Source organism: Molossus molossus, unplaced genomic scaffold (genome assembly GCF_014108415.1).
Source record: "Molossus molossus isolate mMolMol1 unplaced genomic scaffold, mMolMol1.p scaffold_m16_p_23, whole genome shotgun sequence".
Lineage (NCBI taxonomy): Eukaryota > Metazoa > Chordata > Mammalia > Chiroptera > Molossidae > Molossus > Molossus molossus.
In genome coordinates, this window is record NW_023425359.1 from 9,201,354 (window position 1) to 9,223,255 (window position 21,902).

Genomic DNA, 21,902 nt, shown 5'->3' on the forward strand with positions numbered 1-21,902 from the left:
CCTCCCTAGGACTCAGGAACCACATTTATTTTTGTCTGCTTTTTAAGGAGTTTTCAGGGACTTTGAAAACTGCTTCATGAGAGTCACGCTTCTACTCGATTAGCATGTCTCAGTATGTAGATGAATTTTATTTGAGTTTATGTCAGTATTAATTGTTTTGTTCAAAGATAAAAAGTTAAGGGTAGATTCTGTTGTCTTGGTACCTTTTGTGATGCACACTCATCCATGGACCCCCGTTTACTGAAGGATACAGACAACCACAGGCCCTAAGGAAGTCAAATGCTGATAGACGGTCGGGTGCAGAGAGTGGTCTGATGACCATTACAAGCAGAAGCTGCTTCTAAAGGCAGACATCAAGCCCGGCCGGTGTGGCTCAATGGTTGAGCATCGACCCATGCACCAAGAGATCACTGGTCTGATTCCCTGTCGGGGCACATGACCAAGTTGTGGGCCCAATTCCCAGTGGGGGGCATGCAGGAGGCGGCCAATCAATGTCTCTCATCAATGTGTTTCTACCTCTTTCTCCCTCTTCCTTCCTCTCTCTCTCTAACATCAATAAAGAAAAAATAATTAAAAAATAAAATAGCCCTGGCCAGTTTGGTTCAGCGGTCAGAGCCTCAGCCTGCGGACCTGAGTTCCTGGTTCGGTTCTCGCTAAGGGCACGTACCTCGGTTGCGATTCGTCCCTGGCCCTGGTTGGGGTCGTGTGGGTGGCAACCCGTTAATGTGTCTCTCTCACATCAATGTTTCTCTCTATCTTTCTCCCTTCCTCCCACTCTATCTGAAGATAAAATGTGAAAAGGTAAATAAATAAGTAAAAGCATACATTGCCCTGACTGGTTTGTTTAGTGGTTAGAGCATCGGCCTGTGGACCAACGAGTGGTGGGTTGATTCCGGTCAAGGGCGTGTACCTGGGCTGTGGTTCATCCCCAGCCCTGGTTGGGGTCGTGCTGGAGGCAGCCACTCGATGTGTCCCTTTCACATTGATGTTTCTCTCTCTCTGTCTCTGTCTCTGTCTCTCCCTCTCTCCCTCTCTATCTGAACAAAAACTGGAAAAATATCCTCAGGTGAGGACTAAAAAATCAATCAATCAATCAATCATCAATCAATCAATAAAAGCAGACATCGACATGAGAGAAAAAAAATAACCAAAGGTAACCAAGCTCTGTTTTAGACATCAAGGCTATTGGACTAAAAGGTCTCTCTCTCTGCCCTGGCCAGTTTGGCTCAGTGGTTAGAGCGTCGGCCTGCGGTCTGGAGAGACCTGGGTTCAGTTCCCGCTAAGGGCAGGTACCTCGGTTGCAGTTTGTCCCCGGCCCTGGTTGGTCGTGAGGGTGGCAGCCACTCGATGTGTCCCTTCACGTCGATGTTTCTCTCTTTCTCTCCCTTCCTCTCTCTCTCCCTCCCACTCTATCTGTACAAAAAATGGAAAAATATCCTCGGGTGAGGATAAAAAAATAAATAAATAAATAAATAAATAAATAAATAAAAGTTCTCTCTCTGTTTTTTGTTTTTCCATTTAATTTCACTGGGACCTTGAAGCTGGGCAGTGGGCATGTGAGTGAAATCATGAAGCTGATTAAAGAACCGGCTGGGAAGGTAGCTTATAGAGGGGCTGTTGTTAGCAACTGCAGTGTCTAGTCCACAAAGTCATGTCAATGTTATCGGAACATACTGATGGAAATAAGCTCTAACAGGATGGAGCAGAGCGTGAAAGGAGAATGAAGGGCAGAGACCTCTGGGATAAGAATAAACTTGTCAAGGAAGAAGAGGGAGAACATTATGGGATTTTTTATTATGTAAATGCCTTTATTTGAAGTAATACACTGCTATCAGATTACACACTTTTCAGAGTTAGAATAACATTATGATTGAGAAAACTATAGCAAACAGCTTAACAAAGCAAGAATACTTAAGTCCTACATATATATTTTTATTTTTTAGTGACCACATCTTCTGGTCTTAGGTATAAAATCAGAAAATCTATTGTATACTTAGTATACCTGAACTAATGTATCCAGCTTAAGTTCTGAGCACACTCTCTCCTCAAAAGTGTCATATTCAACAGCATTTTAATGTTTTATAAATTATGTAGGTTCCTAGGGTCTTAAAAGTGTGTGTACCAAGAAAGCAAATAAATTTGATGAGAAAAATTTTCATCTTACTTCATTTTCCCTTACATTTGTTTATATGCTGTAATTAAAAATATAACTTATGTCCTGGCCAGTTTGGCTCAGGACCGGAGAGTCCTGGGTTCGGTTCCCGCTAAGGGCACATACCTCAGTTGCAGTTTGTCCCCAGCCCGGTTGGGTTTTTGTGGGTGGCAACCAGTCGATGTATCTCTCTCACATCCATGTTTCTCTCTCTCTTCCTCCCTCTCTCCCTATCTGCAAAAAAAAAAAAAAAATGTCCTCGGGTGAGGATTAAAAAATAATAATAATAAAAATAAATAAAAATATAACTTACTTGCATTTTTTTGGACAGTCATGCCCAAACTTAGTGCATTTCAGAGTCCAGAGCTAACCATTACACTATGGAGCCCCACACAGTACATTTCAATGTAGCTGTAACATTGTCCCTAAAAAGGCGATATTATTCTGACGATTCTTTGTATTTCATCCTCATTCTCAAAACTCCAGAAAGTAACCCTACGAAACACCTTTCTGGTGTGTCTGGTGTTCTGGTGAAGGAATCTTACAGAGTATCTATTCCAATTACCTACGTTTTAAGAAGAAGGATATGCATACCAGGAGTGAATACATTAATTGTTCAAGATGCTACATCTATCCAGCCCAAGATAATTATTGGGATTTTTTTACATCTTATAAAGAGTTTTACTAGCCATACAAGACAGGCATCCTTCAATGTTTTCACAAAGCAAACAGGAGAGGGAGGCTTCCCTGGTATGATAGAGCGCAGTGTATCTTAGTGACAGTGGCTAAGGGGACACCCTACTGTAAGTCCTCGATCCATAAAGCCTGGCGATGTTGCAAATCACACTTCTCTGCACAGCGTTTCCTAGGTGATCCCGGCAATGATCAGGACAGACATACCACTGTGTGCCACCGAGCGTGGGCTTTTCATTCATTTTTATAAATTTCATAATTATTACTATAGTTAATGGTATCATTACTTTTTTTAGAATGGGTTTCTCATTTAGTCTATGCCTACTAATTCACATTTAGATTTACATTTCCAGCCCCTAATTGTCTAACAAATAAACTTGAAACTGGTATACATCGTACTTCAGAAAGAAATAATCCATAATATATACAAATATTAGCCCATTAATAATTCCACTCCACCCCCCTCCACTGTTTGCTTGAACAATCTTTCAATCCTAATGTGCTACCTATGAATTTGAGGGTTTTTTTTTATTATCCTCACCCAAGGACATTTTTTTTCCATTTTTTGTTCAGATAGAGTGGGAAGGAGAGAGAGAGAAACATTGACATGAAAGGAACACATAGAGTGGCTGCCACCCACATGACCCAAACTGCAACCGAGGTATGTACCCTTAGCGGGAACCGAACCCAGGTCTCTCTGGACCGCAGGCCGATCCTCTAACTGCTGAGCCAAACCGGCCAGGGCTGAATTTGAGTTTTTAAAATAAATTGCAATATCCCATCGAAGCAACTAATCTAATTACTGTATATAGAACATTGTTGCTATTTATTTACCATCTGTGATGGTCACTTTTAGGTGTCAACTTGATTGGACCATGGAGAGCCCACATATTTGGTCAAACATTATTCTGGGTGTTTCTGTAAAGGATTTTTTTTGTTTTTTGAGATTGACATTTAAATGATCAAACTGAGTACATCACATCATCACTCCCTAATGTGGCCTAATCCTAGCCAACAAAGGTCTAAATAGAAAAAAAAAAAAAAAAAAAAAGGCTGACTCTGCTCCAAGTGTGAGAATTCTTTCTTGCTTGAATGCCTTCAACCTGGAACACTGGATTTTTTCCTGCATTTTAACTTGAACTGAAACATTGGCTCTTCTTGGGTCTTCGAACCTGCTAGTCTTCAGACTGGAACTAAGCCATCAGCTCTTCTGGGTCTCCAGCCCGTTAACTTACCCTGGAGATCCTGGGACATGCTGGCTGCCATAATTGCATGAGCCAATTCCTTGTAATAAATCAACCTATTTTTCTGTCTCTCCCTCTCAGGCTCTCTCTTTCTGCTCCTAAATATAGATCTATATCTCCTATTTCTATATATCTGTCTTTATACATATCATCTATCTATGTCTGGTTTCTATTTATCTATCATCTCTATCTATCTATCTATCTATCTATCTATCTATCTATCTTTCTTTCTTTCTATCTATCTACCTACCTTTCATCTTTCTATCATCTATCTGTCTAACCTGTCATCTATCCTTTCTGTTCGTTCTGTTTCTTGGAGAACTCGAACACACATTCCAACATGTATTTTTCCTTCCTCACAGTAGCCCAGACTCTTTTTTGGAAATTGCTTTATTCACAATGCACACAGGTCACAGGCAGTCTTTCATTGCACGACCTCAGATGCCTGCAATCCTATTCCCCAAACGAAGCCGGATGCTTTTGTCACTAGGTAATTATACAGATAAGAGCTTTGACGTGATTACTAATAATTCCTACAAAGCATTTAATCAGTGCCAGGCAATCCTCTGCTGTATCATGCGCTTTGACTCTCTTAATTACAGCGGCTATCACGCCCATTGCACAGACTACAGAAGTGAGGCACAGAGAGTGAGATTGTATCTGTGAGAACTGGGCTTTGAGTCGTAAACATTCTGGTTCCAGACACTATAAAGAGCCAGATAAAGAGCTTGAATTTTCACCCAGTAGTCTCGCACCGACACTCACCTGGCTAAGTCAACCGGAAGACGTGGCCCAGAAGCAGGTAGCTGAGCGGGAGGAGGCTCAGCTCATTGGGACCAGGACTTCATCTGGGCCGTTCACTGTATGGATTTACCTCTTTGCTTCTAAAAACACTAATTCGAGCCCATCAGCCCAAGAAGCGCTTCCCAACTGGCCACCCGGCAATTTTCTGATACCCAGTCCAGCCACCGGGAACCTTCCACCAGGATCATAACACAGGGGACAGAAAGTGGGAAGGGCTGGAGGCCCTCACTGCCCTGTGGGCCCAGCGGCCACAGCCAGTGTTCCTGCTGCCCGAGTGCCAGGCCTCCTCATTCCGGGCCTGGTACTCCAGCTCCAGCTTCCCCTCGGCCTGTGTGAGTCCCCACAGGCTTCCAAAATATACATATAAAGATATAAATATATATATATATATATTTTTTTTTTTGGCTAGTCAACTATAATGGGTTTTTGTTGCTTGCAAATGAAGAATCCAAATGGATGTTCTCAGTGTTTAAGAGTCTAGGACACTGACTAAATATAACACAATGTACTGGTTCATATTCTTTTTATACAAGTGATGCACGGTTCTTGCCCTGCTTTCCCAGGAGATCATTCTTGACATCAATGCAAACTTTCGGCACGATGGGGAGGTTTTCTCTCCCAGTGCTCTTCCGTGTTCCAAAATTCCTGGTTATTGAACTGAATAGAAATTATATTTATTTGTTTATTTTTTTCCTTTTTAAAAAATTTAATGTATTTATTTTTGTTACAGATGTTTCCCCCCCCCCACTGATTCCCCTTCCCCCTCCCTGCCTGCCCTGTCCCCAGCTTTGTTGTCCATGTCCATTGTTCATGCACACATGCATATAAGTTCTGTGGTTTATCTCTCCCCCACCAAAAAGAAAAAAAAAATTATATTTAATAGTCAAAGTATAAATTGTATTCCCTCCATCAGATTCAAAAGTAAAAATCTAAAACATCTGTCTCATCTTGGGAAGAGATACACCATGAACATGGACAAGTAATGATAATAATGTAATTGACTATCCCCAATCACATTTTAATCAAGCTATCCTGATATCCTGATGTCGGCATCATATAAAAAGAGACAGAAAATATACCTATTACTAAATTTTCAATATCCTGTAATAGGCTGTATTCTGACATTCAAGTGGATGAGATTAGGATGTACTTTTAAAGATAAAATTGTTTGTTCTAGTATGATGTTCTGCTTAGATTCTTTAGCTTAGTCAACCCTTTTTTTGGTTGGAAAGGACAAAGGGGGTCTCCTCTTACGTAAGAAACTTTGTTTGTTTCTGTTTCTTTCCTGTGAGTCACACAGATGGTTTTGTAATAATAGATAAAGCAATGGAGATAATGGCATCGTAATTCAGTGAAATATTACATATTGGTTTAGTACAGTGATTTCAAAAACATTAACTGACATTGAATAACTGATAGAGTAAGATAAATGATATCACAATTCCACCTAGACTACAAACGAGGAGCTCGGATTCAAATATATTAATAATAATTATACCTGATATTTGCTGACCTTCCATTAGGTATCTTGAATGAATTTCTCGTGACATCTTCAATAACTAGGCATCTTCATTATGTTCATTTTCCAGATGGGAGCTTGAATCTGTAGAAGATCAAACACCTCACCTGGGGTCCCACAGCGAATGAGCCACAGGACCAGAATGAGAGTGTGGCTCTCCCTGACTCCAGGCCCTGGGCTTTACACATGTTCGCACACAGTTAGCAGCAGACCTAAGGACTCTACGATATGCATTTCCCTTTTCTGAAACTATGATGCGTCTTAGAATCAACAGGAACGTGACTGTCTGCCTCCTGTTCCAGCTGTCTGTGCCTGCGGCCCTCGGTCACTATTCCCTGGGCAGGGTTGACGATGGTGGCTTCAGTGCCTTGACCAGCAGACCATTTGAGGACCATTTGAGGAAGGAATAGGAGACTTGGTAGCTGTCTGAAAAACTTTCTACTGACACCTTCTGGCCATATCAAGAAAAGGCAAGCACCTGAATGGTGCTCAGTGGATTGAGCTTCATCTCATGGACTGAAAGGTCCTGGTTTGATTCCCAGTTGGGGCACATACCTGGGGTGTGGGCTTGATCCCCAGTAGGGGGAGTGCAGGAGGCAGCCAATCAATGCTTCTCTCTCACATCGATCTTTCTCTCTCTCTCTAAAAAATCAATAAAAACGTACAAAAAAAAAAAAAAAAAGAAGAAGAAAAGGCAAGCATCCATAAAAACTGACACATAGACCAATGGAACAGAATCGAGGCACCAGATGTAAACCCATCCGTATACAGTCAGTTCATGTGGGAAAGGGAGCCAGGCATAGTAACAGAGAGAACAACCTCTTTAATAAATGGTCCTGGAAAAATTGGATCTTCACATGTAAGAGAATGAAAAGAGACCCTCATCCTACACCACTCACAAAAGTTAGCTCGATGTCAATTACACACTTAAGGGCAAGGCCTGTAGCTATAAAACTCTTAGAAAAAAACATAGGGAAAAAACCTCCCTGACATTGGTTTTGGCAATATGTTTTGAGATGACACCTGAAGTACAAACAACAAAACAAAAGAGAAACAGGTGGGACTATTACCTAAAAAGCTTCTGCGCAGCAAAGAAATAAAATGAACAAAATGAAAAGACAACCTATGCAATGAGAAAAACTATTTGTAAATCATAGAGCTAAGAGGGTATTAATATCCAATATATATATGAAGGTCTTACTAATACAACTCAACACCAACAACAATAAAATGACCCAATTAAAAAATGGGCGAAGGACCCAAATAGACTTTTTTTTTTTCCAAAGAAAATATACATATGGCCAAAAGGTACACGAAAGGGTGTTCAACATCACTAATCGTTAGAGGATGCAAATCAAAACCACAATGAGATACCACCTCACCACTCTCGGAATGGCTATTATCAAAAAGACAAGAGATAATGAGTCTTGGAGAGGAGGTGAATGAAGAACTCTCTGTACTGCTGATGGGATTCTGAGTTGGTACAGCCACTATGGAAAACTGCATGAAGCTGACCAAAAAGAACTGCCACATGACCCTGCTATGTCACGTATAGACACAAGGGAAACAAAAACATCATGTCCACATACTAGCCTAGGACTTTGGCCATTTTCTCCATTCTGTCATTCCTCTGAAAGTCCTGAATGGAGTTTGTAGGGGCTCTTCCTGGTTAATTTATTAGTCATTATTTCTCAATAGACAGTGCTTGCTTTCCAGTTGCATATGTATGTTTCCTGCATTTATCTTTTTTTTCTTTTTTTTTTTTTTTTAACTCCGGAGGGGAGAATAAGGGAGTCCTGTGATGAGATTGCTGTGGGATTTCCTAAGTAGACAGGTAATTCAATCTTTCTTAAACTATTCAGTGTTCAAATTACATCCTGTATACAGATTTCTCCTATCAAGTTTCTTTCATTTTGTGGCCATTTTATAAACTAGCTAACAGACTCCACTACTGATTTCTCACCAGTGTTGGTAAACTTTTTAAGAATCGAAATTTACCTACAGTCATTAATAGATATTAATAACTAGACATCTTTAAAAAATAATAATAATAACCAGGGTCTGCAATGCCTGGGTGAATGCAACAACAAATAAGCAAGATTCGTATCCCGGCTGGAAAATCTTTCCTGTCCCCGATGCAACCTTTAAAGGGAGTCAGGCTTCTCACCTGGGGTCCACAGAGGAGCTTCAGAGGGTATTCTGTGAGTGTCCTCAAATTCAGTGCAGATGTTTCCCGTGTAACAGTGTATATGGATTTTCACGTAACCTTTACCAAGGGGAGCTGTGTGGTGTAAGTGGATCATTGTGGTACAGTGGGCTCGGGACTGACTGCTTGGATTTGTACCCAACCCACCGCTTACTAAGGAACTTTGAACAAGTGACTTCGCTTCTCTCTGCTTCAGTGTTCTCAACATTGCAGAGCTGTTCTTACAGGGACACTGCGAGGATTCGACGTGAGGATCTATGGGCACTTGAACACCACAATACAGCGACAGGCACTGGGCAAATGTTAGCGGTTACTATCATGTTCTCAGAGGACCCTGTAACCATCGAAGACAAGTTCAGAGCCCCTGACCTACGGACTTGTAAGAATTATACTTAAAAAAAAAAAAAAAAATTAGCTCTTGAGTTGGGAAGTCACACTCAAACACAATTCTAATAGAATATTCATTAGCAAAACATAGAGATGCACATTCATAGTGAGGCAGAAAGACCTGTAAATAGCTCTAAGAAGGTGGAAGTCCCGTTTGTGTTCTTTTTTTATGGGAGAAAAAGGGTCTACCTGGTCCTGGTTAGCCCCCAACAGAACACTTCCGATCTGTCCCTGGCGCTGTGCCATCCTTGTCTCGGACCCTGAAATATACCCCCAGGGCGATCATTTCAATTGCAACTCTACATGTGTTGACGTTCTCTGAGCCCTTTTGTCTTCAGTGATCACAAAAGTCAAAAGTTACAAAGCAAAGAGTTTCTGCATCTTTTAATGAAAGATAAAACAACAATATAAACATACACAAATTTACAGAGAAGGGATCAACTTTAATCCATTTGGAGTAAAAGGTGTTTTCTTATTTAAACACAGTATAAAAATAAATGCAAGAAACATTAACTGAGAATGTACAGACAATAGACAAAGATCTGAGCTTGTTTCTGTGAATACATTGGTGAAATGAAACTTTCTGTGCTAATTTATTGTTGAGTAAATGAGAAGCCATATGGATACTTATTGATACATGTTTTTTTGTTGTTTTTTTTCTTTTACAATTCTTCCAGTTTGTGACTGGCTGAATTTTCAGTGAGCTGTGTGTCTAGCAGAAGCTCTACGAGAAAGAGAGAGAAAGGAGGGGAAGGAGTAAAAGGTTTACTTCACTGGAACTCGATAAAATGGAAAAGACACAGATCTGGTTTAGTACGAAGCAAGCAGACAACAGTTTGAAATGGAGGCGTTGAGATGCTCGGGTCCCTTGGAGATGGCAACGCCTTAGTGCACACAAAGGAAGAACAATTCAGGTCCTTTGCTCATGCAACATCTTGGTCTAATGTCCTCTGCTCCAGGTAACAACAAAGAGCTACAAAGGATATGCAATGACTCAGTCTGCTTCCATGCTACAGGATGATCTTTTTAGTAAGACTGAACAAGGCTTGTTAACCTCTTTGACGTGAGAGATCTCCCCTGAGAAAAAATATAAACAAGGGTGAAAAACAGTATGATGGCTGGAAACCAGCTTGTAAGTAACATCTATTCGTTACCGTTTATTTTTGTGCAAGGGTGACCACAAACCCTTTACGTACATTGTAGCTCAAACTTTATGACCGACTTCCCTCCCAGCAACACATCAAACAAAATGATCCTCCCTCCTTCCACCCCCCACCCTCCTGCCCACTTCCTCCCACTGCAAACAGACGATGGGTGCACAGCACAGATTAGCAACTCATAAAACAAACCATAAACATTCTACTGAGGTTTAGCAATGATGCAACACCTAGGTTGGCAACTGGTCATAAACATGTTACAACAAAACTTAGTGAGCTGCTCCGAAAGACGGCATTGTGAATGTGTTTGTGCTCAATTGCTGGAATCAGTGTTGCATTGATAAATATTGAGATATGCACAGAGTGTGATTTAATTAAATACAATGCATTTTTGATGGTGTGACTGGTGGAAATTCAGATTAAGTCTGTCCCTTATCCTATATAGTAATGGAGATAAAGGTGCCAATTATACATCTAAAGATAAAAATCTCTTTGCTCTTGCCTAGCCGGTGTGGCTCAGTGGTTGAGCATCGACCCACGCACCAAGAGGTCACTGGTTTGATTCCCCGTCAGGGCACATGCCCAGGTTGTGGGCCCCGATCCCCAGTGGGGGCCATGCAGGAGGCAGCCAATCAATGTTCTCTCTCATCAATGTTTCTCTCTCTCTCCCTTCCTCTCTCTCTCTAAAAATCAATAAAGAAAAATTTTTTTTTAAATCACTTTGCTCTTTACTTCAAACTTGAGACATCTCTCTGTCCTTTCCTACTTGATTTCCTCCAGCCCCAGCCCCAGAAAAATCCCATATATTGTGATTCCACATATTGTGTTAATACCTAGAATATTCATTTTTGGGGTGGGGGGGCAGATCTTGAAAGCTAAAACTATCTCTGTTAATTACAAGTACTCTAGAGCAGTAAGAAATCTAAAATTTCTGATCAGAATAGCAGATTGTCAATTCCTGTTTTTATCACTTATGGTATATGTGCTGGTATAAAATAGACGGTCCACTTATTGAATGAAATTTGTACCTCTCAGAGGTTAAAATAATAAGAAAAAAAATCAAAAAATTCTTTAAAAGAAATATACTATTTTAGTAATAAATTAATCAAAGTAATAGTGTTGATTGACTACCCAATGTGGCTCAGAGGTTAATGAAGGGGTGGGGAGGTGTTGGCAGAGAAATCAGCACTCAGCCATATTTTGGGAAAAGGATACCATGTTTAAGAAATAATGAATAATTCCAAAATCAAGCTTCCTCTACATACTGTAGAGAAACTGACAAGGGCTGTTTGCGCACTCGAGTGTTGGCGTGAAAACCAAGCGCCACTTCTAACGGGGAAAAGGATTCACAGCTTAGCTTTCAGCAGTGACTGGACGATGCCAAGGCTTAGCGAAGAGCGGTCTCACCTAGGTGTGCTTTAATTACTCTACAGAGGGAAATAATGAAGGCAAAGGCAGGCTGTTAGCAATGCACCCTACGCTGTTTTACACACTGACAGCACATCTCTCCTTTTCTCGTCAGAAAACGAGGATAATAGCACCTACTTTAAAAGCTTTTTCTGATGGATAATACAAGTAAACTGCTTGAAAGTATCCCTGGAACATTCTATGGACTGTTTATGTTGGCTACTATCTCATTATTTTATTACTGTTATTATTATCACTGTTATATGCTTTCTCATGAGGACACCAAGATCCCATGTCACTATTTTGACTCTGATGAGAGTTGACAATTGCTAATGAATTGGAAACTGCAATTAGATTGCTTTTCCACCCCAAACCTGAGCAGTCGGTTAATCCAACAATGTGGGAATAAAAAATGAGATTTTTTTCATACTTGAAGAGTGTACCATATTCTATATTTACTACTGCATTCTCTTGTGGTGTTAATAATATACATGTATAAATATGTATAAATGTGTGCACATATATTCATTCTGAGGCTGAGTCATGTATTTTTTGAAAGTGCTGACTATTTCTAATGCCATTTGTGGAATGGAGAGAACGACCTATTGGTTGAGGCGTAAGAGGGAATTTTTATATTGTAGAGGAGGGGGAGGGGATATTAAAATAAAACCATTTATTTTAAAACTGCAGATTAATGTAATTTGGTTCAAACTACTGGAGAAAACAATGAAATAGTTATATTAAAATAGGAAGCAATTTGAAGCTCAGATATAATACTTTTTTATTTGGAGGGTGGAAGCTACTGTCATCTTTGCAAATGTAATAAACAGTAACATGGTTCTCTTTCCACATTATTTATTTATTTATTTTTACAAGTATCTTTGAAGCTATTAGTACCTGCCAGGTATGGGCTTCATTAAAAAAGAAGTGAAGTTCAAGTTTAGCTTGATAGGGTGTTGTCCCGGAGATAATTAAAAAACATTCATTCACCCGGCCAGTGTGGCTCAGTGGTTGAGTGCTGACCCATGCACCAACAGGTCGCTGGTTCGATTCTGGGTCAGGGCACATGCCCAGGTTGTGGGCCCGATCCCCAGTTGGGGGCATGCAGGAGGCGGCCAATCGATGTTCTCTCTCATCGATGTTTCTATCTCTCTCTCCTTCTCCCTTCCTCTCTCTCTAAAATCAATAAAGAAAAAAAATTTAAAAAACAAAATACACTCCTTCATGAAAGCCCATAGAGAAACACGGGCCTATAGTGAACCTGGGGGCTTGTGATCACAGGAAAACAGAACAGAAACGGGAAAGTGAACACATCTTAACATGGTCACACAATAAAACATTCTGTGTGATATACACTTGTAAACATGTAATAAGGATACCTGTTCTGGGTATTGAGACAACTCAAGACAAATTTGGGTATAACTGAAAGCAAAAAGAATTTACGGGCCCCAGATGGGGGCCAAAGTCAACAGCACGATGACCAGAGTCACCTGGACTGCAGACCGAGACCACTTGTGTCTGTCTGGAAACCTGTGCAAATCTCCCATCCGTTCCCACCGGACAGAGATGCACGGGAAATGCCAGTTGCTCACTCTATTGGAAAATCTTAAATTAAAAAGAACACTGATTGTTTCCATTTAGATAGGAAAGGAAATACAGGGTCGGGCAAAAGTAGGTTTCCAGTTGTGAGAATGAGAAACACAGACTTTATTCTTGTTTACTGTTTATTAATAATTGTAATTAATAAGTAAACCTACTTTTCCGCCCCGGTGTTTGCACATTGGCCGTTTCATCAGGATCCTGTCTGGACAGTTCCCCGGAGGGTGTACACAGTCAGCCCCTGACAATGACCTTTGCATAATTTTTCTAAATGGAGGAATCTGATCAACTTTTATAGCTTAATTCTAGAGTCTTAATTTTGGAAACGAAGAGGGTTAAAATATCCTTACCAGTAGGAATTTTACCAGTTTGAACAATTCTTATTTTGAATCAAATGACTATTTGTTTGTTATGTGATTTATACCCTTTCTTTCTTTTTTTTGGGGGGGGGGGCAGGTTCTAAAGGAAATAGATTACATTGGAAACAGGAATCTGTAGAGAAAGACGAGGACAGAAATTTGGAACAAAACAAGACAAAACTCAGGATCCTATGAGATTTGGCAATGTTGTATCTAGTTAGCGAGCCAACTGCTAGGTACAAAAGCACGTAATCAGTTTCAGGACCGAATAAACCTCAGCCTTTAGCTGGCCCAGAGCACCTACCTAATCTACACTACAGTCGTCATATAAACAAAGGGCTTGCAGTGTCTCACAGTAAAACCACCTCCACCAAACCAGTTCCTTCCTGTCTTAGCTGCTGCATAGAGATTGTGTCGAATTTGGAAAATATCACCCCCACCATAAGCCCCCAAACAACTTATGTGCGTGTTCTTCACTTTTCCAAGTGACCTATCAGCAGTCATGAATTTTACCTGATTTTTAAAATTGTTCTTGGTTTCAAAGTAGTGAGAGAAAGCTGTGTGGACATGAACCCAAACAGAAGGAGAGAGAAGCTGCATTTGCCAGGGTGACCAAGCAATTTGTGTGGTCACTGTTGTAAAAACACAGCAGCCGTCCCCAGTCCACAAGCCACTAACCAAGCCGAGGAGAAACCAAGGGATAGATTTTTAGAAGATGGCTTTGGAAGAGCTTAAAGAGAAGAGGAGGGGATTGGCAGCATCTTTGGATTCTTAAAATAAATGTTAACCTCACCTCTTGTATTCCCTTACAGTTCCTATTACTTTCCTGTTATTTATTGTCTCCTACCCTCTCCCACAGGCTGTGTAGCTTCAGAAGCACATTCTAGAATGCCTCACAGGCTCTAAGGGCACTGGTGAAGGGCTGGGAACAAGAAAGGACAAATCTTGTCATTGACTCGACCCTGGTACCTGACCAGAAGCTCAGCTCTACAGCTATGTAGTAAAGGGAGTTGACCAGCCATGGTAACGAGATGCTGCTGGACCAGAGATAGGGTCTGCTTTTATGACAGGCTGAACTGGAGGATGTTATCCGTCTGTCCTTTGATTGTCATTGAGAAATGCCCGTTTCACAGACAAATATAAATGCAGGAATTTTTAAATCCTTTATAATCTGGCTTGGGTTTTTTCTTTTTTTCTTAATCCTCACCCGAGGATATTTTCCATTGATTTTTAGCTTGAGTGGAAGGGAGAGAGGGGGAAGAGAGAGAGAGAGAGAAAGAGAAACATTGATGTGAAAGAGACACATCGATGGTTGCCTCCCAAACAACCCCAGCTGTGGCCAGGTATTGAACCTGTGACTCTTTGGTCTGAGGGCTGATGCTCCAACTGCTAAGCCAATCGGGCCAGGGATGGCTTGGGTTTTAATGCCTGTGTTTTAAAATCCTTCATGATCTGGCTTCCTTGGCCTCTCAAACTACCTATTGTCACTTCCCAAAAGGGTCCTTTGGCAGGTCCGTGTACCTGCTCCTGTCTCAGCTCGGGGCACCTGTCTATGCATCCATTTACCTGTTCAGACGCCACTCACTCCTCAAAAATCATCCTCTTACCCAAGTCCTTGCTAAAGTGTTCTAACTGACCCCAGACTCCTGCCATTCGCTTCTCTGACTCTTGCTCATGGACTCAGCACAAGTGCATTTACATGCCACTTTGTTAATTCTCTAAGCCACCTGGCTTGGCGAAGCTGTTACATAATATTAATCTTAAATATGAACTTGATTCTTTGCATGAGTTGAGCTCCTTGCCTGGAAATCACACGATAAGAATAAACATAGAAACCAGGGTAATGAGATTCAACTCCCTTGGGACAAGTAGCTTTGAACTTAGAGAAGAGGCAAGATCAGGTGAGGATGGGCCGCCCAGGTCATACCTACATGCTAACTGAGTCCATGAGCATATCTGGGTCTTTTCAGCTCCCATTCTGCCCTGGCTGTTCTTAGCAAGGAAACTCACTGGGGAGGTGTTAAGAGGGAACGGAAGCTAAGCCAGGTGTTTGGAGGCTCTTCCCTGCTTTACCTGAACCCGGTTCTCCTAGGTTAATGTGCAGGTGAAGTTTACTGAAACACAGAATTATTTCTGCAAAACTGTGTAGAGAGTGAATTCCTAGAAAGTTAAAGATAAGCTCAAACTGCTGAGACTTGGAAGGCAGGAGCTAGAGGAAGGAAGGAAGGAAGGAAGGAAGGAAGGAAGGAAGGAAGGAAGGAAGGAAGGAAGGAAGGAAGGAAGGAAGGGGAAGGAAGGGGCAGGAAGGGGCAGGGAGGAAGGGAGGAAGGAAGGAAGGAAGGAAGGAAGGAAGGAAGGAAGGAAGGAAGGAAGGAAGGAAGGAAGGAAGGAAAGAAGGAAGGAAGGAAGGAGAAGGGAGGAAGGGGAAGGGAGGAAGGAAAGAAGGAAGGAAGGAAGGAAGGAAGGAAGGAAGGAAGGAAGGAAGGAAGGAAGGAAGGAAGGGAAGGGAGGGAGGAGGAAGGAAGGAAGGAAGGAAGGAAGGAAGGAAGGAAGGAAGGAAGGAAGGAAGGAAGAAAGGAAGGAAGGAAGGAAGGAAGGGGAAGGAAGGAAGGGGAAGGGAGGAAGGGAGGAAGGAAGGAAGGAAGGAAGGAAGGAAGGAAGGAAGGAAGGAAGGGAGGGAGGGAGGGAGGAAGGGGAAGGGAGGAAGGGAGGAAGGAAGGTAGGATTCTGTAGCTAGTTTGGGCTGGTGTATTTAATATTGAACACTAAAAATATTATATTACTATGTACAAAAAAGAGATGGTTTATGAACACATTTACATTTAAACAGTGATTACTAGCTTCCTGTGTGGATTGAAAAAGAACAAGTAAAGCCAAACACTTAAATTTCCTTGCCAAAAGTATTTTCCTAAAATAAAAGTAGAGTACATCCATTAGAGAAAATATATCCTAATTTACATACTAATATATCCTCTACTTTTTTACATAAAAATATGGTTTGTTAAAACTGAAATTACACTGTGCATAGTATTATAACTCATTATGAGTAACATGTGTATTAAAATAATTATATTTTGATCAATTATCCATGTTACATATTTCTTCTAAAATAGTGTTTTGTTCAAATTCATTGTATTACTGGGTAAGAAAATCAATTTAGAAGGATGCTATCAACATTCAGAAAATAATTGAATATTATAGAATAAATCAAAATATTTCAGACTGCGTTGTACATAATAAGGATGATTTGAGTTCCACACACACAGTTAATATATTATACAGTTTAGTTCTACACAAGTACACTTTATGCAGTAGTACACACGAACACACACAAACACATATATATTACTATGTCAAACGTGGGTGGCAAAAAAAAAAAAAAAAGATGAAAGATACTGCTCTAAAACCTAATTTTTAATCCCTGCATGATATTCCACCAGGTAGATATACTCTGATGCACTTAAGAAATGCACAATTGTTGTACATTCAGATTGTGTCTTATATTTGGCAGTAATATGATGCAAGAGATATTCTTGCATGTGTGTGAATATCTGGGCTTTCTTAAAGTTAAACTACTGACTGAAAGTGAGAGATTTTTGAAATTTTTGACACATCCTATAAAGTTCTCTTCGAGAAAAGTGATTAGCAACTCAAACTCCGATTAACAGTGTATGAAATCGCTGATTTTCTTACCCCCTTTCTAACACTACTTATTATCATTTTAAAAACTAACTTATCTGGGGGAAAATATTATTTTGTTGTTTTTTGATTTATACTTGACTATGAATATAGATTTTTTTCTCATGTATTTATTGACTATTTCTTTTGTTAAAAGTGTTCAAGTCCTTCGCTCATTTTTTTAATGGCATATTCCTTTTCTAGTATTTGTTTGCAAAGAACTCCCCCAAGGACTCCTTCAGGGATGGTTGCCCTGGCTACTTAGAAAGCAGGTGTCTTGCTTGGGTCCTGACTCTTTCTCCAGCCAACTCTGTGCTCTTTAAGAAACACCGTCACGATGTACACGAGAAAACCAGTAGGAAGCTAGTTCCGTTCATTCAACAGTTACCGTTCGAGAGCAGAATGAACCAACACGGGTGCGCATGTTAGTGCCATCCCCAACTTCGTTACTTCTGATCATGTCTATCCTTTTATAAACCATCAGCTTCCTAAGGGAGGTGACTGTCTCGTGATGTGTGCATTCAGACAGGGGGCAAGTGCCTGACGACAGGAGGGGCTCAGTGACTGTTTCTATGTTGTTGGATAAAAGAATCCGGTAGCACTTGGATACATGGGAACTACTGGGTTATAAACGTGCTACACAAGCCCCCAGGATAGTCTCCCCTACACAGGCCGCTTATAGCCACGGTACAGAGCCAAGGCCTTGGGTATATCAGAACCAAACTTTGGCCAATGCTATTGAAACGTCTGCCTTTGGAACGCTCAGTGGCGAGGGGGATGTTTTCCACGGGGGGCTGTCTGTTCAGCAACCTTGAAACATTCCTGGGACAACCCTGGGTGGCACTGGATGCCCTCAGACCAAAAACCACTCTGCAATTCCCAGCTTAGAGAACTTGGATGGCAATTTAAGAACGAATCACGCTACTAGGGGAAAATTAAGATATATTTTCCAAACGAAATAGGCTACATAGTCTGATATATTTCACGCCAATCGATATACACATGCTGCAGGGAACCTAAAATTGCTTTCTTGGGCCAGTTATCACCACCTGCTGCTTCAGCTTCAATAAAACAAGACGGGTAACATATATATCAACAACAAAATGATAGATGAGGTGAGTTTCAGGTCCATAAGAGAAGAAAGAGGAGAAAAGAGTTCATCCGTGATCAGACTCCCTTTATGTGTTTACTGGTAACATCTCTGAGAGGGAACCCAGTGAAAAGTTTATAAATTACATTTACTCAAGGTGCTCTAGGAATTTTCTAAGATAGTTCATCTATGTGAATATATCTGTAATCTCAAGTAATAACACCGACAGCACTCAAACAGAAGAAAAACATGCATAAAGTTCTCTCGAAGTTGTACAGATATAAACCCAAACCTTCCTTCTCTTAGCTCCTAGTCTGTATATCACAATGGATGTGTACGTGAAGCCCACGGTCTGCGTCATTCCGAGGGACGTGTATGTAAGTCAAGGGTCTCGCTAGCTCCATGGAGGTCTTTCTATTGTGCAGTTTCACTAGTGTGAGTACAGTCTAGAAAATGACCTTCTGAATACTCCATGGGTCGTCTTAGTTTCATTGTGGAAGAAAATAATATCAAGGGACATGGATGTACAGACAGGCTGTGTACGACTGTGTAAGGCTACGGCGAGGACCAACTGGTAAGTGAAGCCTGTTATTCATGTGTAACTTAGTAAAGCAATTTTGGAAATAAGGAACACAAAGTCTGATTCCTGACTTCCACAATAAGTTATTTCCCCCTCTACTGCATGCACTTAGATAAAGAATTGTATCTTTTGCCCTGGCCAATTTGGCTCAGCGGTTAGAGCGTCGGCCTGCGGTCCGGAGAGACCCGGGTTCGGTTCCCGCTAAGGGCATGTACTTCGGTTGCAGTTTGTCCCCGGCCCTGGTTGGTCGTGCGGGTGGCAGCCACTCGATGTGTCCCTTCACATCAATGTTTCTCTCTCTTTCTCCCTTCCCCTCCCACTTTATCTGTACAAAAAATGGAAAAATATACTTGGGTGAGGATTAAAAAAAAAAAAAAGAATTGTATCTTTTTTTGCCCGGCCAGAGTGGCTCAGCGGTTGAATGTCAACCAATGCACCAAGAGGTCGCCGGTTTGATTCCTGGTCAGGGCACATGCCCAGGTTGTGGGCCAAATCCCCAGTGGGGGGCATACAGGAGGCGGCCAATCAATGTTCTCTCTCATCTGTTTCTTTCTCTCTCTCCCTCTCCCTTCTTCTATCTCTAAAATCAATTAAAAAAAATTTAAAAAGAAAAGAATTGTATCTTTTTCACTTTTAACACTTCAAACAAGTTATACTGTTATAGGATTTATATTTACATGTGTTCTTAACAATATATATACTAATGAGTTACAAAGTTAAATCCAGCTTTGATCCCAAAAGATCAACTGATTTCAAAGCCAACTCAGTCCTTTTGCTAAAATTCTTCCAGAGGTTCCCTAACTTCTCCTGGGAAATTGTGTGGTCCCCAGAGCACACATTACAAGCCAGTGCACCAGCATGAGAACACCAGGGCAGACGGGATGGGGTCGCCAAGGTGGTCACTACATCTTTTCTGCGGATTCTTTCCAAGGTAGATAATTGTCTTTATTGAGGTAGGGTAAATGTTTTCTCCAAAAGAGCTTAGATTACGTGTGTTCTTGGGAGCTCAACACTGACATTCTCTAATTCTCATTTCTACTTTTCTAGCCCAGAGCCAGGTTGATTTAATCTCTACTGCACACAAACCAAGGGGAGGTCAGTAAGACCACCGGCACTTGATTTATGAATTCTGATGGGACGTGATGGACCCTTCGCCCAGCCTGCTGTTTCCCCCTTGTCTCCTGTCTGTTCTCCCTTAAGGTGTATGTGGTGGACAGATGTTATGATAACTTAATGGTTGGAAAACTGATGGCAGATTTGATGATGGTGACGGAGGAAGAAAACCATTAGTACAGCGTATGAACTTTGTCAGAAGAGAATGAAGTCAGCTTCATGTGAATAACACGTAAAGGCATGAGAGAACATAGCAACCCTTGAAAGACCTTAAGAGACTTCTCTGATGACAAGGAAACTTATAAAAGTGTAAAGCACAGGAAAAGAGATTTCTTGAGATAACAAGCCAAGGTGAAGGTATAACACAAAAATGTGAGTTATTCTTGTCCTTCTAGTGTTGGGCACAGTGCAGAAAAAAAGGAGTCATCTATACAGTAATGGATTTAAAGTTAGAAGAATTTGCTCTCAGTTCTGGTTCTAACATGCAACCATTGCGATATTGACAAAGTGACCTCATTATTCCTCAATTTGCTCTGTGGAAAAGCGTGGTGAGACCACCTCCCAAAACAACAACAAAAAAGCCCAAAACAAATGAAAAGGAATGGGTGTCCTTGGAACATTGTAAAATGCTGTGCAACTGTTAGCTGTTATTAACATTACTCCCTAAAGTGACCAAGAGTTTACCAGTCTCAGACACCAGCGGAAGTTCCAATGGTACTGGAAAGGTCTATCTAGCGAAACATTTGGACTCTTGTGTGAAATTCTTGTGATGCTATTTTTATAAGCCAGATTATAAAAATATGCTGGAACATGTAAATAAGCTTCTACAAACAGACACTAATTAAAAAGAGACTCTGGCTCCAGAGAAGGATGTTATCAGGTAGCAGGTGATCAAGGAGCTGGGTGATCAGTGAGGAGTTAGAGAATTTAAGAACCGAAATTGTGGGTCAGGGCCAGCTGCCAAACTAACTGTAATTCTGGGCACATTATGTCCACCCTCTGACCCTTCAGTTTGTTCACTTGTAAAATAGGTAAAATAATAAATATCATAAGACCTACATTGCAGGTTCAGATTAAATTAAAATAGATAATATATAGTGCCCAGCACAGAGCCTGGTACCTGGCAGGCACTGAATGAATGCAAGTATGAGTATTAGCATCTCACGTTCCTTAGTTCCTTTCACAGTGTAAGTATTTGTTTACCTATATTTTCCCTATTCCATTTCTCTCTTGGATACTGACCTGCACAAAAACTCCTTTCAAATTTTTATTTAAATTCCATCTTTCCTCTTTTATGTCTATCTGATTATAATAAAATTAATCATTTGTTATCTTGTGTTGAAATTATTTCACTGATTCTATAAAGGTATTACATAAAATGTACGCCTAGCACAACTGCTGACCCTAGAAGTCATCATAACATAGAGGGACACTGAACAACGAAGAAATAAAAGAAACAAAAATAGAAACTTAAAGGGAACTTTAAGAGAAACTACCCACTGTAAGATGTAATGATGTTTCATATAATTTTATTTTTATATATAATTTTCAAGAGAGAAATTTATTTCTCATGATTAATAAAATAAATGCAATCATTTGTAATCTACTGAGAAAAATCAGAGAGCCTTTCTAATTTCCTTGCTTCATTTCTTTAGCAGACTAGCAAAACAAAATATGCAATGAAAATTGTTACTTTAAATTTTCCTGGATTAAAAGAATTAACCCTAAAAAACTGTGTCTGAAGGTTATCTGAAATGTACTAGTATGTTGTGTATGTGTATATTTTTGTGTGTGTATCAATGTTATTCAACTTCTTTATTTTTCCAGTAATTCCATCTTTCCCCCTCTTCTTGGCCTAATGAAATCCTATTTATCCAGTTAAATGTAACTCCTCTGGGAATTCTCATATTACCC

At 40.6% G+C, this 21,902-nt stretch overlaps 1 protein-coding gene across 1 annotated transcript in view; it reads right to left on the minus strand.

Moving 5' to 3' along the window:
• Positions 1-9,374: 9,374 nt before the first annotated feature.
• RGS7 (regulator of G protein signaling 7) overlaps positions 9,375-21,902 on the minus strand; it is a 364,521-nt gene continuing 351,993 nt past the window's right edge. Inside the window, exon 17 of the mRNA XM_036277369.1 lies at positions 9,375-10,082. Within this exon, the coding sequence (XP_036133262.1) occupies positions 10,032-10,082 (51 nt within the window). The 3' untranslated portion in view covers positions 9,375-10,031. The remainder of the gene's footprint in view (positions 10,083-21,902) is intronic.